At 49.2% G+C, this 14,484-nt stretch overlaps 1 protein-coding gene across 1 annotated transcript in view; it reads right to left on the bottom strand.

The window, feature by feature from the left end:
• The window catches only part of LOC142312954 (uncharacterized), a 141,557-nt gene extending 132,557 nt beyond the window's left edge, over window positions 1-9,000 (bottom strand). The window contains exons 1-6 of the mRNA XM_075351942.1: window positions 8,870-9,000; window positions 8,220-8,369; window positions 7,911-8,090; window positions 7,704-7,827; window positions 7,523-7,620; window positions 3,196-3,286 (exon numbers count right to left, since the gene is read on the bottom strand). Coding sequence (XP_075208057.1) covers window positions 3,196-3,286; window positions 7,523-7,620; window positions 7,704-7,827; window positions 7,911-8,090; window positions 8,220-8,297 — 571 coding nt within the window. The 5' untranslated portion in view covers window positions 8,298-8,369; window positions 8,870-9,000. The remainder of the gene's footprint in view (window positions 1-3,195; window positions 3,287-7,522; window positions 7,621-7,703; window positions 7,828-7,910; window positions 8,091-8,219; window positions 8,370-8,869) is intronic.
• Window positions 9,001-14,484: the final 5,484 nt, after the last annotated feature.

Consider the following 14,484-nt stretch of genomic DNA (forward strand, 5'->3'; position numbering starts at 1 on the left):
GAATAGGAATAGTTATTGTTACTAATTTTCGTTTTCTTTAGGTTTAGAGACTACAGATTACATTGATTAAAATTGACTACATGCTATATAAATCAGTATGTACTGGCAGGATCAGTGTTGTAGCATGCAGTTGACAAGGTCGACAGAGGTGCAGATAATGCTATGAAAATCTTATTACCTTATCCGTTAATTTGTTCATGCTATTGACAGATATTCCTGAAAAGTACTTGAGTAATGCTATGTGTGATTTATTCTGTACCATATGTTTTTGGAATTAATAAAACGAAGTTAAAAAAAAAACCAACCGTGCAGGTGCAGGGAGTGAATCTCCCAGTTGTAACTTGACAAACATGGGACGGTCTCGTCATCTTCAACAGTCTACCCGTACCAGCAGCACCGTATCTGGTGCTGGTAACAGCAATTTTATTGAATCTTTTCATAATTTTTTTAGACCATCCTTTGCAAGGCCACCAGAGACAACAAGTCGGACACATAGTCAACGGCTGGAGAGGATGATACAGGAGTATCTCCAAATGAACATCGATGCCATGACTTTGCAAATGGAGCCTTGCTCATTTTGGGCTTCAAATGTTGAAAAAAGGCCAGAGCTCTCCACTTACGCCTTGGTGCTGCCAGCGTTGTCTCTGAACGTGTCTTCAGTGCTGCTGGGTGTGTGCTGACAGATAAGCGCACGCGTCTGTCCAGTGACAATGTGGACAGACTAACGTTCATCAAAATGAACAAGTCATGGATCCACAAGGAATTTACTACCCCTGTGTCATCCTGGGGAGAGTAAATGCTTGTGGATTTGGAATGTGCTTGATGCAAATCTACCTGTGAAGTGCACAACTGGGGCACAAGTGCTGCCACTGAAGGGGTGGGTGTGTGTGTGGCCCAATTTTTGGAAAAAAGGGAGACTCCGCTTGGAGTAACCCTTGCTTGCTGTGTTTTTTTAAAAGGAGCCAAGATGAACAAGTCATGGTTCAGCAAAGACTTTGCTACCTACCCCGGGGTCATCCTGGGAACGGTTAAGGATGGCGTAATTTTGAATGTTCTTGATGCAAATCTACCTGTAAAGTGTACAACTGGGGAACAAGTGCTGCCACTGAAGGGGTGTGTGTGTGTGTGGCCCAATTTTTGGAAAAAAGGGAGACTCCGCTTGGAGTAACCCTTGCTTACATTGTTTTTAGAAATTATCCAAGATGAACAGAGCTGGGATCAGGAAAGACTTGGCTACCTACCCCGGTGTCATCCGGGGGACGGTTAAGTATGGCGTATTTTTGAATGTGCTTGATGCAAATCTACCTGTGAAGTGTACAACTGGGGCACAAGTGCTGCCACTGAAGGGGTGGGTGTCTGTGTGGCCCAATTTTTGGAAAAAAGGGAGACTCCGCTTGGAGTAACCTTGCGGTGTTTTACATGATTTTAGAAAGGCATGCCTGCCTAAATCTGTGTATCATCCTCTTTTCCTTGTAACGCGGTTTTGTTTTCGCATGAGAATTTGTTCTTGTCACTTTCCCATGTGTTTGTGTTGTGTTGTGAGTTGTTTGTCACCTTTTGGACACCTTTGAGGGTGTTTTCTAGGTGTTTTTATGTGTTTGTGATTGACTCCCATTGTTTCCTATGCGGTTCGAGTGGTTCACCGAACCGAACTCGAACGAGACCTCCGTTCGGCGAACCGAACTCGAGCCGAACCACGGCCGGTTCGCTCATCTCTAGTTAGGAGTGTTCAAATCAAGTAATTGATAAGGGTGCCCATACTTTTGCACCGGTCAAATTTTGTTTAAATGCGGATTGCACATTTTCTGTTAGTACAATAAACCTCATTTCAATCCAGAAATATTACTCAGTTCATCAGTTATTAGATATATGAAACTGAAATAGCTGTTGCAAAAACCCAAATTGTTATAAAGAAAAAAGGTTAACATTAATAGGGGTGCCTAAACTTTTTCATATGACTGTATATTACGTCATAGATAGGTGTAATGTTTTCTGTGTAGTTTATTGAAACATTTTCGAAGTTAGTGGCTTTTAAAAGAAATTTAAACATTAGGATATTAATTATATAATTATTCTGTTATTATTGTACAGAAATTCACACTTTGATCTCACTACACTTTTAATATTGTCGATAAATGCAAACTTTAGCAAGAAAGACTGGACCTGGTTTTGTAGGGACCACATTACCACATTCAGCAGCACAAAATAAAGAAAAGATAAATTCATCCAATAAGATATCAGGATTCTAGGAAGGAAACAGCATCATCACCCTCCGCTTTATCTTAGGGGTCTATCATAATATTTTCAGTCAAGTGATTTTCTAAACTGTCAGCACATTCTGTGTACGCTGTCATTTGGCTTTGGAGTTTACAGATCTGATCAGTAAAGCCCGCTTTACACACTACAATATATCTTACGATGTGTCGGCGGGGTCATGTCGTAAGTGACGCACATTCGGCATCGTAAGCTACATTGTAGTGTGTAACAGCTACATGCGATTGCGAATGAACGGTAAAACGTTCATCGCACGCACGTCGTTCATTCCTCATGAATTGAACGTCAGGTTGTTAATCGTACCCGGGGTAGCACACATCGCAGTGTGTGACACCCCGGGAACGATGAACAAATCTTACCTGCATCCTGCGGCTCCCGGCCAGCAATGCGGAAGAAGGTGGGCAGGATGTTTACGTCCCGCTCATCTCCGCCCCTCCGCTTCTATTGGCCGGCTGCCGCGTGACGTCGATGTGACGCCAAACTTCCCTCCCACTCCAGGAAGTGAACGTTCGCCGCCCACATCGAGGTCGTATGGACGGGTAAGTACGTGTGACGGGGGTTAATCGTTTCTGCGGCACATTCAACAAAATTGAACATGCCACACATACGATGGGGGCGGTTACGATCACATACGATATCGTATGCAGAATCATAACATGTAAAGCAGGCTTTAGATGTCAGAATCTTCTAATTCCAGAAGGTAGGTGGATCCTCTAGGTTGAAAGCTCTATAGAAGAAGGGCATTCAGTGCCCAAAGTAATTTGGACAATTCCGGCTGAAAAAGAATATTGTGATCTAGCAGCAAAATGGTAATCACATGATTGTGATATGGCCGGACTACACCACCAAAAAAGCAGCCACAGCCGGTGACTGAGAAGAATCTGTGACTTCTCTTCATTTAGTGGTTACCGTACTACTCACCTGGGTAGTCATATGTAGAAGTCTCTTCTTTACACCACTCATCACCCCTCACATATGTCTCTGTAGTATTAATATGGGGCAGATCTTCACCCTGAAACAAATATTGTAAAAGTCACAGATGGAGAAGTCACATCTATGATCAGCTCTAATCCTGCCATCTCCACCGCTCTCATTACACAAGTATAACACATATAATACTGGTGGATAAAACAAGACTGAGCACAAGACCTTCACAGCCGTCTACACATAGGGAGGTTTCATGACACCTTCTCTTCACCTACCTCAGGGGTGGGGAACTTGAGGTAGATGGAGAATCTGCCGGCTTCCTCGTCTTGCCGGCTGTCAGTCTTTCAATCCCCATGTGCTCTGCGAGAACGCACATTCAGTGTTCACTACTGAATGCTGGTCAGTGCTCGTGTGCTCAAGACTTACTCTGTGGGCGGAGTTAGCGCTCTGCACCCCGTCCCACAGAAGAAGACCAGCAGCAGTTTCACAGCTTCCAGCGCTGTGTGCCTGCTCCCACTATGATATGTGCCCGCCCTGACTGTGCTGTGTGCCTGCTCCCCCAGAAAGCGCTCCCACTGAGCAGTCTGCTCGCTCCCTGTGTGCGTTCCCACTGTGTTGTATGCCCACTCCCCCTGTGCACGCTTACACTGTGCTGTGTGCCCGCTCCCCCTGTGCCCGCTCCTACTGTGCTATGTGCCTGCTTCCCAGGTGCCGTGTGCCCGATCCCCCTGTGCCGTGTGCCCCCCACCAGGGCTATGTGCCTTCCCCCTAGTGCTGTGCGCCCCCTCCCCCAGGGCAGTGTGTCCCCCCCAGGGCTGTGTGCGCCCCCCACCCCTAGGGCCAGGGCCGGCTCCAGGTTTTTGTGGGCCCCGGGCGGAAGAGTCCCAGTGGGCCCCATCCACACACAGACACCGATACGAACATATACATATTTAAAGACAAACTCACAAAAATACATATAAACAGACAAATATATACAGTCATATACACTTACAGACACACACACACACACACACAAGTCTGCTGCATACAGACAGACACACACACACACAACTCTGCTACATACAGACAAACACAAACACATACAGCTCTGCTACATACAGACAAACACACACACAAACTCTGCTACATACAAACACATACAACTCTGCTACATACAGACAAACACATACAACTCTGCTACATACAGACAAACACATACAACTCTGCTACATACAGACAAACACATACAACTCTGCTACATACAGACAAACACACAACTCTGCTACATACAGACAAACACACACAACTCTGCTACATACAGACAAACACATACAACTCTGCTACATACAGACAAACACATACAACTCTGCTACATACAAACACATACAGCTCTGCTACATACAGACAAACACACACACAAACTCTGCTACATACAGACAAACACATACAACTCTGCTACATACAGACAAACACATACAACTCTGCTACATACAGACAAACACATACAACTCTGCTACATACAGACAAACACATACAACTCTGCTACATACATACAAACACATACAACTCTGCTACATACAGACAAACACATACAACTCTGCTACATACAGACAAACACACAACTCTGCTACATACAGACAAACACACAACTCTGCTACATACAGACAAACACACAACTCTGCTACATACAGACAAACACATACAACTCTGCTACATACAGACAAACACATACAACTCTGCTACATACAGACAAACACACACAACTCTGCTACATACAGACAAACACATACAACTCTGCTACATACAGACAAACACATACAACTCTGCTACATACAGACAAACACATACAACTCTGCTACATACAGACAAACACATACAACTCTGCTACATACAGACAAACACATACAACTCTGCTACATACAGACAAACACATACAACTCTGCTACATACAGACAAACACATACAACTCTGCTACATACAGACAAACACATACAACTCTGCTACATACAGACAAACACATACAACTCTGCTACATACAAACACATACAGCTCTGCTACATACAGACAAACACACACACAAACTCTGCTACATACAGACAAACACATACAACTCTGCTACATACAGACAAACACATACAACTCTGCTACATACAGACAAACACATACAACTCTGCTACATACAGACAAACACATACAACTCTGCTACATACAGACAAACACACAACTCTGCTACATACAGACAAACACACAACTCTGCTACATACAGACAAACACATACAACTCTGCTACATACAGACAAACACATACAACTCTGCTACATACAGACAAACACATACAACTCTGCTACATACAAACACATACAGCTCTGCTACATACAGACAAACACACACACAAACTCTGCTACATACAGACAAACACATACAACTCTGCTACATACAGACAAACACATACAACTCTGCTACATACAGACAAACACATACAACTCTGCTACATACAGACAAACACATACAACTCTGCTACATACAGACAAACACATACAACTCTGCTACATACAAACACACACAACTCTGCTACATACAAACACATACAACTCTGCTACATACAGACAAACACACACAACTCTGCTACATACGGACAAACACATACAACTCTGCTACATTCAGACAAACACATACAACTCTGCTACATTCACACAAATGCACACAACTCTGCTGCTCTGTGGGGCCCACACCCGCGGCTTGGCGGGGACAGCACCCGCGGCTTGGCGGGGACAGCACCAGCGGCACTGGCAGCACCCGCGGCTCGGCAGGGCCCACACCCGCGGCTCGGCAGGGCCCACACCCGCGGCTCGGCAGGGCCCACACCCGCGGCTCGGCGGGTACAGCACCCGCGGCACTGGCAGCACCCGCGGCTCGGCAGGGCCCACACCCGCGGCTCGGCGGGGCCAGCACCCGCGGCTCGGCGGGGCCAGCACCCGCGGCTCGGCGGGGCCCGCACCCGCGGAATCGGCGGGTGGGGGCATTGGCAGGGGCCAGGGCATACATCCAGGGGGTAGAAGCAGCTCACCGGGGCCTATAATGGGGAGGCGGGGAGGGCACTTACCCGATTAGGTCACGGTGGAGAGGGGGCCCACACAGCGCCGGACAGAAGCTCGCCTCCTTCATCTGTGGGACTGAGAAGGCGGTAGCTCCGCCCACAGATGAAATTCAAACGAGGATGTCTGCGCGCCTTAAAGTGACGGCGCCGCAGATTGCTGCCGAGGACTGCGGTCCCCGGAACTCGGCCGGGGACCGCAGAACTGTAAAGGCGAGTGGGCCCCGGCCAAGGGACAGGAGAACTGACGAGGCCGAGTGGGCCCCCCCGGCTCTCCAGGGCCCCGGCATTTGCCCGGTTTTGCCGGGTGCTGACGCCGGCCCTGCCTAGGGCTGTGTGCCCCCCCTCCCACAGGGCTGTGTGACTCCCCCCCAAGTGCTGTGTACCACCCAGTGCTGTGCCCCCCAGTGATGTCCATGCTCCCCCATGCTGTCTTGTCCATTTCCCCCAGTGCCCAGTAGTGATGTGCGTGCCCCCCAGTGATGTGTGTGCCCCCCAGTGCTGTTTGTGACTCCCCAATGGTGTTTGTGCCTCCCCAGTGCTGTTTGTGCCCCCCAAATGCTGTCTGTGCCCAAAAGCCCTATCTATGCCTCCCAGTGATGTATATGCCCTCAGCCTCTCTTGCGATGTATATGCTCCCAGCCCCTCCTGTGATGTATATGCTCCCAGCCCCTCCTGTGATGTATATATCACAGGAGACACTGGGGGCATATACATCACATGAGGGGCTGGGGCATATACATCCCATGAGGGGCTTGGGCATATGCATCACGTTGGAGATGCTGGGGCCATATACATCACATGAGGAGATGGGGCAAATACATCACATTGGAGACGCTGGGGCATACACATCAAAGGAAGGGCTGGGTCATACAAATCACAGGAGGGGCTGGTGGCATATACATCACATTTAAGATGCTGGAGGGACTGGGGAATCTCCTGTAATGTGTATATATATATAACAGTCCCAGCATCTCCTATGTGATGTATATGCCCCCAGCCCCTCATGTGATGTATGTACAGCAGAAAAACAGTTGTGAGAAGCAATATGATCAATATCACTGAAAATTAACTGCCGCACCAAAGAGAAGCAGCTCCAACCACCACAGTAGGGGTGAGTTTATTAATTGTTTGACCAAATATAGCTGGCTAATTTTCACATTGATAATTTTGTGCGGCCCCCAAAGGTTCGTAGAAATTTCCAAATGGCCCCCGGCAGTAAAAAGGTTCCCCACCCCTGATCTACCTGATGATCCTGAGGAACATCGGGCTCTTCTTGTTTACAGTCCTGTGGGAGAAGAGGACGGGGACATCTCTCTGGTGTTGTCCTCTTACTGGATAGAACTGGAGGAAACACATACAGGGACTGAATTAATTCCTTACATACAGATAATTATAGGTCGTGTGTATTTAGTCCTGTCTATTACCTGGTGATGTGAGGGGCTGGGGAACCTCCATCATGACGTCCTTGTACAGATCTTTGTGTCCTTCTAAATACTCCCACTCCTCCATGGAGAAATAGACGGTGACGTCCTGACACCTTATAGGAACCTGACACATACAATGATACCATCATCCGCCCCATCCTTTCATAACGTTACTGTATAATGTCCCAGCATTCCCAGCAGTGTCACCTCTCCAGTCAGCAGCTCAATCATCTTGTAGGTGAGTTCTAGGATCTTCTGGTCATTGATGTCCTCATGTATCAGGGGGTGAGGTGGAGGCCCAGAGATTGGGCTCAGGGGTCTTCCCCATCCCTCAGACACAGGGTCCTGACAGCGCTCACTAGAGGTCTTCTTCACTACTGTGTAATCCTGGTTATAGAGAGACACAGTAATAAATCTCACTACAGACATTTCCAGAGTCCTCACCTCTCCAGTTCTGTCCATCTGTTATTCCCATAGATAAGAATAATGTAATGTGACGTCATCAGAATCTCTCACCTCTCCAGTAAGCCGGAAGAGGATCTCTAGGGTGAGGTGTAATATCCTCTCCGCCATCTTGTCCCTGTCCATATCCATCCTTCATGGGGCAATCAGGTGAATTCTCTTATATAGAAGATCTCCACTGAGAGGATCCGATATTGAAGTGACCTGAATGGGGAAAAGATGACTGATGGACGAGGAGAAAAATAGAGCACGGTGTGTCCTTCTATCACTTCTGTAGAGCTGTGAGAGGGGAACATTACACTGTGTGGGGGCATGAAAGGGGCCGAGGACAGAGGGCAGGAAAGGGGCCGAGGAGCGAGGGCAGAAAGGGGCCGAGGACTGAGGGCAGGAAAGGGGCCGAGGACCGAGGGCCGGAAAGGGGCCGAGGACCGAGGGCAGAAAGGGGCCGAGGACTGAGGGCAGGAAAGGGGCCGAGGACTGAGGGCAGGAAAGGGGCCGAGGACCGAGGGCAGAAAGGGGCCGAGGACTGAGGGCAGACGGGTTTCCTCACTTCCGGCCTCTCATAGTTGGGGCGTCTGTATCTATCAGAGGAAAAGGAACAAAATCCTCACGATTCATAGAAATCAGCGAGAAAAACCCCAAGAAAGTCTCAGAGCTGAAGGGGTTAATGCCCCCTGCCCCAGTAATGGGGAATCTCCACATACCTCCTCCTGCAGAGCCGCACACATATGGCTGCTCTGTGCTTATGGTTGAGCCTAGAATGTACGGGCTCCTGCCCGGTTAGTGGCCGTGGGCGGCTTGGTTGGGGATGTGGATATATTTCCTCCTGGTTGAGCCTAGAATGTACGGGCTGCAGTCAGGTCATGGGCGTGACCAGCTTGGTTGGTGGGCGTGACTGTTTGGAATGGGGGCGTGGCGATGTTTCTTCCTGAACACTATAATCAAGCAGGCTCCGCCCCCCTAAATCCCCATCTGGAGCTTCGCCTAGTTACGTCATACTAGGCAGGAGCCCGTACACTCTAGCATCTACCCTCACTAGATATATGGCTGCTCTGTGCTTCCGGGACCTGTGATGATGTCACATGGAGGGGAGGAGTCAGGGGTCACATGATCAGCTCCTCAGTGTATGCAGGACTCTGCTGTGCTGGGTGTCATGGTGCTGGGTGAGGGGAGGGTTATGTGTGGGGTCAGGAGGCGATGTGTACCTACGATGTGACTTCTCTGCATTTAGTGGTCACTACTCACCTGGGTAGTCATATGTAGGAATCTCCTCTTTACACCGCTCATCACCCCTCACATATGTCTCTGTAGTATTAATATGGGTCAGATCTTCCCCCTGAAACAAATATTGTAAAAGTCACAGACAGATGGAGAAGTCACATCTATGATCAGCTCTAATCCTGCCATCTCCACCGCTCTCATTACACAAGTATAAAACATATAATACTGGTGTCGCGGGCGGGGGGTGCTCTGCTCGACCGCGCTTGCGGCTCGGGTCCGGCTGCTGCTCGGTGGCTCGAGCGGTGGGCCGGATCCGGGGACTCGAGCGGCGCTCCTCACCCGTGAGTGAAAGGGGTGGTCTGTTGGGGTTTGGGATGTCGGTTTGTGACGCCACCCACGGTGTGTGGTGACGTTGAGGCACCACCGCTGCTCTGTACGGGGATCCCGGGAGCGATGACGGGGAGCAGCTGGGATGTTTTCTCTCCCCTCCGTGGGTAGGGGGATTTTGGTAGTCCCGGGGCCCGGAGTTGTTGGCTGTAAGGTGGATGGCAGGGTTTGGGGAGGTGCAGGGTCGTGGGGCAGCGCAGTGCAAGACGGCACGGTGGTACTCACTCAGCCAGTAACGTACACAGAGTCTCTGGTAAAACAAATGGCTGGATGGACGAGTCCCACAGGCGGCTGCGGTGTTTTTCCCCTGACCCCAGTTTGCTAGTGTAAGTCCTTTCCTGCACCTTCTTGTACGCTCCTCCTGTGCTCCGGTTTCCAGCTGGCTCCCCGATCGGTACCGGTGGGCCACCGCCCAACCCCGGCTACCTACGGTTCCACCAAGACTGTCTTCCCGGCCCCTGCAGACGGCCACTACCGTCTGCCTGACTGACTACAAGAGGGTCCTAGGCTCCAACCTAGGCCCCTGTCTGCTTCTGCCACTCTGCACACCTCCTCTCCCTTCCTCTGCCTGGACTTGTCTGCTCTACTTTCCTGCCTCAGGCCAGCCAGACTCTTCAGTGGGCGTGCCCATCTGCTTGACTCTGCCCACCTGGTGTGTCTGCCTGAACCCGGGGGAAGAAATCAGGTCTCACTGGGGATGACTGCTGTCACCTGCTGGGGGTGGGTGTGTGTGTGTGTGTTGTTACCTGTGGCCCCTGGCTAGTCCAGGGCGCCACACTGGTGGATAAAACAAGACTTCTATCTATTCTAGCATCTACAGGAGGTCAGGCGCAGGTGTGCCACCCCGCAACAGCCGACAGGCTGCTCGGATCCGGATACGCAGTGGCTCGAGGGGTCTCCGGACCCGAGGCGGGATCGCGCGGCTGCTCGAAATGAAAAAGGGGGAAAAGATATTTACAAAAGGGGGGTGAAAGGATTGGATAGTGTTCGTGACGCCACCCACGGGTCGTGGTAAAGGCGGGATACCACCGCTGCTGCGTTTGGGGGAATGCGCCCGGGAGCGATGGGATGGCAGCTTGTGATGTTAACCCCTCCGTGGGCAGTGGAAAAGTGTCTCAGGGCCCGGTGATGGTTGGCTGGGGACCCGTCGGGAGTAGAGGGGCACACTGTACTCACACAGTCCAGAGATGCTGACGCTGACAAAGGGTAAACCAAAGTCCTGAATGCCTTGCAACCTTTGGGTGAGCACGCTGGGTCTGTGCCCTTTTGGCATTGCTGGTTGGTCTGAAGCTTTGTCCCTTGGCACTGTGTTTACTCTGTGTGGATTCCTTTTGCTTGGAACTACTCGGGTCACGCTCACCTGCGTGGCTAGCAGGGTGAGCTTGCTCTCAGGGTTCACGCTTGGGATTTTCTGGACGGATTTGGGAAGTCCTATCCCCCTCGTTGCGCTAGTACCCCGATTTTGGAGCGGGTGGAGAACGGTTCGTGAAGATTCCGTCCTCATCGGGTGAATTACTGGGCTGCATAAAGCTGCTTCCCAGCCTAGGGTCCGCGTACCCCGCCGTGCCCTGGCCCCTGCCCGGTTGTAGCACAAGGCCGCTGGTCTGCCCTCCATGGCAGTACCGTGCCCCCTGTCACTACCCCCTGCGACCGGGGTTCCAGCTCCTTCCAGGCCAGGCCAACGTCTGGCCCCTGGGACGAGTACAGGAGCCCAGCTCCACAGCGTGACCTTGTCCTGTCACAGCTCACTGACTCTCTCTCCGACTACTCTGACACTTCTAGCCCTCCTTCTACCATCCCCCCATCTGGGTGGCCCTATTCCCCTCAGGCCGCCCAATGGGTGTTTGGTGGGTGTGGTGCAGTGTGTTCCTCAGGATTTGTGTATACCTGTTCTTAGCAACACGAAAGGGACAGGACCCGTAACCAAGGAGGAGCGGGTACCATGCAGAAGGGCAGATTGCACGGCACCCTGTGACGACCTGATAGGCCAGGGCGTCACACAGGCAGCCGACAGGGGTGGGAATAGATAGCAAAGCCAGACCCACAAATTAGCTATTCGGCAGCTGCTGCCAACCAAAAAGCTGTACATTTCTGTAAATTTACTTGCCTGTATTTCAAAATCTATACATACAATCTAACAACTAAAGGTACAGTTAGGTCCAGAAATATTTGGACAGTGACACAATTTTCGCGAGTTGGGCTCTGCATGCCACCACATTGGATTTGAAATGAAACCTCTACATCAGAATTCAAGTGCAGATTGTAACGTTTAATTTGAAGGTTTGAACAAAAATATCTGATAGAAATTGTAGGAATTGTACACATTTCTTTACAAACACTCCACATTTTAGGAGGTCAAAATTAATTGGACAAATAAACCAAACCCAAACAAAATATTTTTATTTTCAATATTTTGTTGCGAATCCTTTGGAGGCAATCACTGCCTTAAGTCTGGATCCCATGGACATCACCAAACGCTGGGTTTCCTCCTTCTTAATTCTTTGCCAGGCCTTTACAGCCGCAACCTTCAGGTCTTGCTTGTTTGTGGGTCTTTCCGTCTGGATTTGAGCAAGTGAAATGCATGCTCAATTGGGTTAAGATCTGGTGATTGACTTGGCCATTGCAGAATGTTCCACTTTTTTGCACTCATGAACTCCTGGGTAGTTTTGGCTGTATGCTTGGGGTCATTGTCCATCTGTACTATGAAGCGCCGTCCGATCAACTTTGCGGCATTTGGCTGAATCTGGGCTGAAAGTATATCCCGGTACACTTCAGAATTCATCCGGCTACTCTTGTCTGCTGTTATGTCATCAATAAACACAAGTGACCCAGTGCCATTGAAAGCCATGCATGCCCATGCCATCACGTTGCCTCCACCATGTTTTACAGAGGATGTGGTGTGCCTTGGATCATGTGCCGTTCCCTTTCTTCTCCAAACTTTTTTCTTCCCATCATTCTGATACAGGTTGATCTTGGTCTCATCTGTCCAAAGAATACTTTTCCAGAACTGAGCTGGCTTCATGAGGTGTATTTCAGCAAATTTAACTCTGGCCTGTCTATTTTTGGAGTTGATGAATGGTTTGCATCTAGATGTGAACCCTTTGTATTTACTTTCATGGAGTCTTCTCTTTACTGTTGACTTAGAGACAGATACACCTACTTCACTGAGAGTGTTCTGGACTTCAGTTGATGTTGTGAACGGGTTCTTCTTCACCAAAGAAAGTATGCGGCGATCATCCACCACTGTTGTCATTCGTGGATGCCCAGGCCTTTTTGAGTTCCCAAGCTCACCAGTCAATTCCTCTTTTCTCAGAATGTACCCGACTGTTGATTTTGCTACTCCAAGCATGTCTGCTATCTCTCTGATGGATTTTTTCTTTTTTTTCAGCCTCAGGATGTTCTGCTTCACCTCAATTGCGAGTTCCTTAGACCGCATGTTGTCTGGTCACAGCAACAGCTTCCAAATGCAAAACCACACACCTGTAATCAACCCCAGACCTTTTAACTACTTCATTGATTACAGGTTAACGAGGGAGACGCCTTCAGAGTTAATTGCAGCCCTTAGAGTCCCTTGTCCAATTACTTTTGGTCCCTTTAAAAAGAGGAGGCTATGCATTACAGAGCTATGATTCCTAAACCCTTTCTCCGATTTTTATGTGAAAACTCTCATATTGCAGCTGGGAGTGTGCACTTTCAGCCCATATTATATATATAATTGTATTTCTGAACATGTTTTTGTAAACAGCTAAAATAACAAAACTTGTGTCACTGTCCAAATATTTCTGGCCCTGACTGTATGTATAGAATCAGCATGATAGTGCCAGTATAGCACTGGCTCTATGTTATATAGGAAAATCCTGGCGATTGGTGCACTTTAAGCCTATGTGCGCACGTGTGCGTAATTCATGCAGTTACGCTGCGCTTTGTAGCGCAGCGTAACTGCATGCGTCCTGCGTCCCCTGCACAATCTATGGAGATTGTGCAGGGGCCGTGCGCACGTGGCATATTAGAACGCAGCGCTTCGGCTGCTGCCCGAATCGCTGCGTTCTAAGAAGTGACATGTCACTTCTTCCGTGCGCTTTGCCGGCAGCCCCTGCTCTGTCTATGGCAGGAGCTGCAGGCAGAGCGCACGTTCTCGCCGGCACCATGCGCTTCAGAACGCAACTTTTCAGCTGCGCTCTGAAGCGCACCTTTTCGGTGCGGTGCAGAGCACACACGTGTGCACATAGCCTAATGTTGTTTTTGTGTTACACTTCATTTATAGGTTAGGGTGCAGTTAAGAAGACTCTGGGTCAGCCGTCAACGTAATGGGTGTGCCATTATGTGATATTAAGGTGCTAATCTCTGGTGTCAGGCAGGGACAAATTAGGGTCAGGTCTAGGGCAAGTACCAGCCTGGTTTGGTACCTGTGTATTTTTGGTTTTACACCCCCCCCTGGTTTGTCCTTCCCTGTGAGAGTGTTAGGGTTCAGTCGTAACGAGTTTATTACCTGGTGATGTGAGGGGCTGGGGAATCTCCATCATTACGTCCTTGTACAGATCTTTGTGTCCTTCTAAATACTCCCACTCCTCCATGGAGAAATAGACGGTGACATCCTGACACCTTATAGGAAGCTGATACATACAATGATACCGTCATCCCCCGATCCCTTCATCATCATCATCATCATCATCATTATTTTTATTATTAATAATAATAATAATAATAATAA

The sequence above is a fragment of the Anomaloglossus baeobatrachus genome, chromosome 5, assembly GCF_048569485.1.
Source record: "Anomaloglossus baeobatrachus isolate aAnoBae1 chromosome 5, aAnoBae1.hap1, whole genome shotgun sequence".
In the NCBI taxonomy this organism is placed as follows: Eukaryota; Metazoa; Chordata; class Amphibia; order Anura; family Aromobatidae; genus Anomaloglossus; species Anomaloglossus baeobatrachus.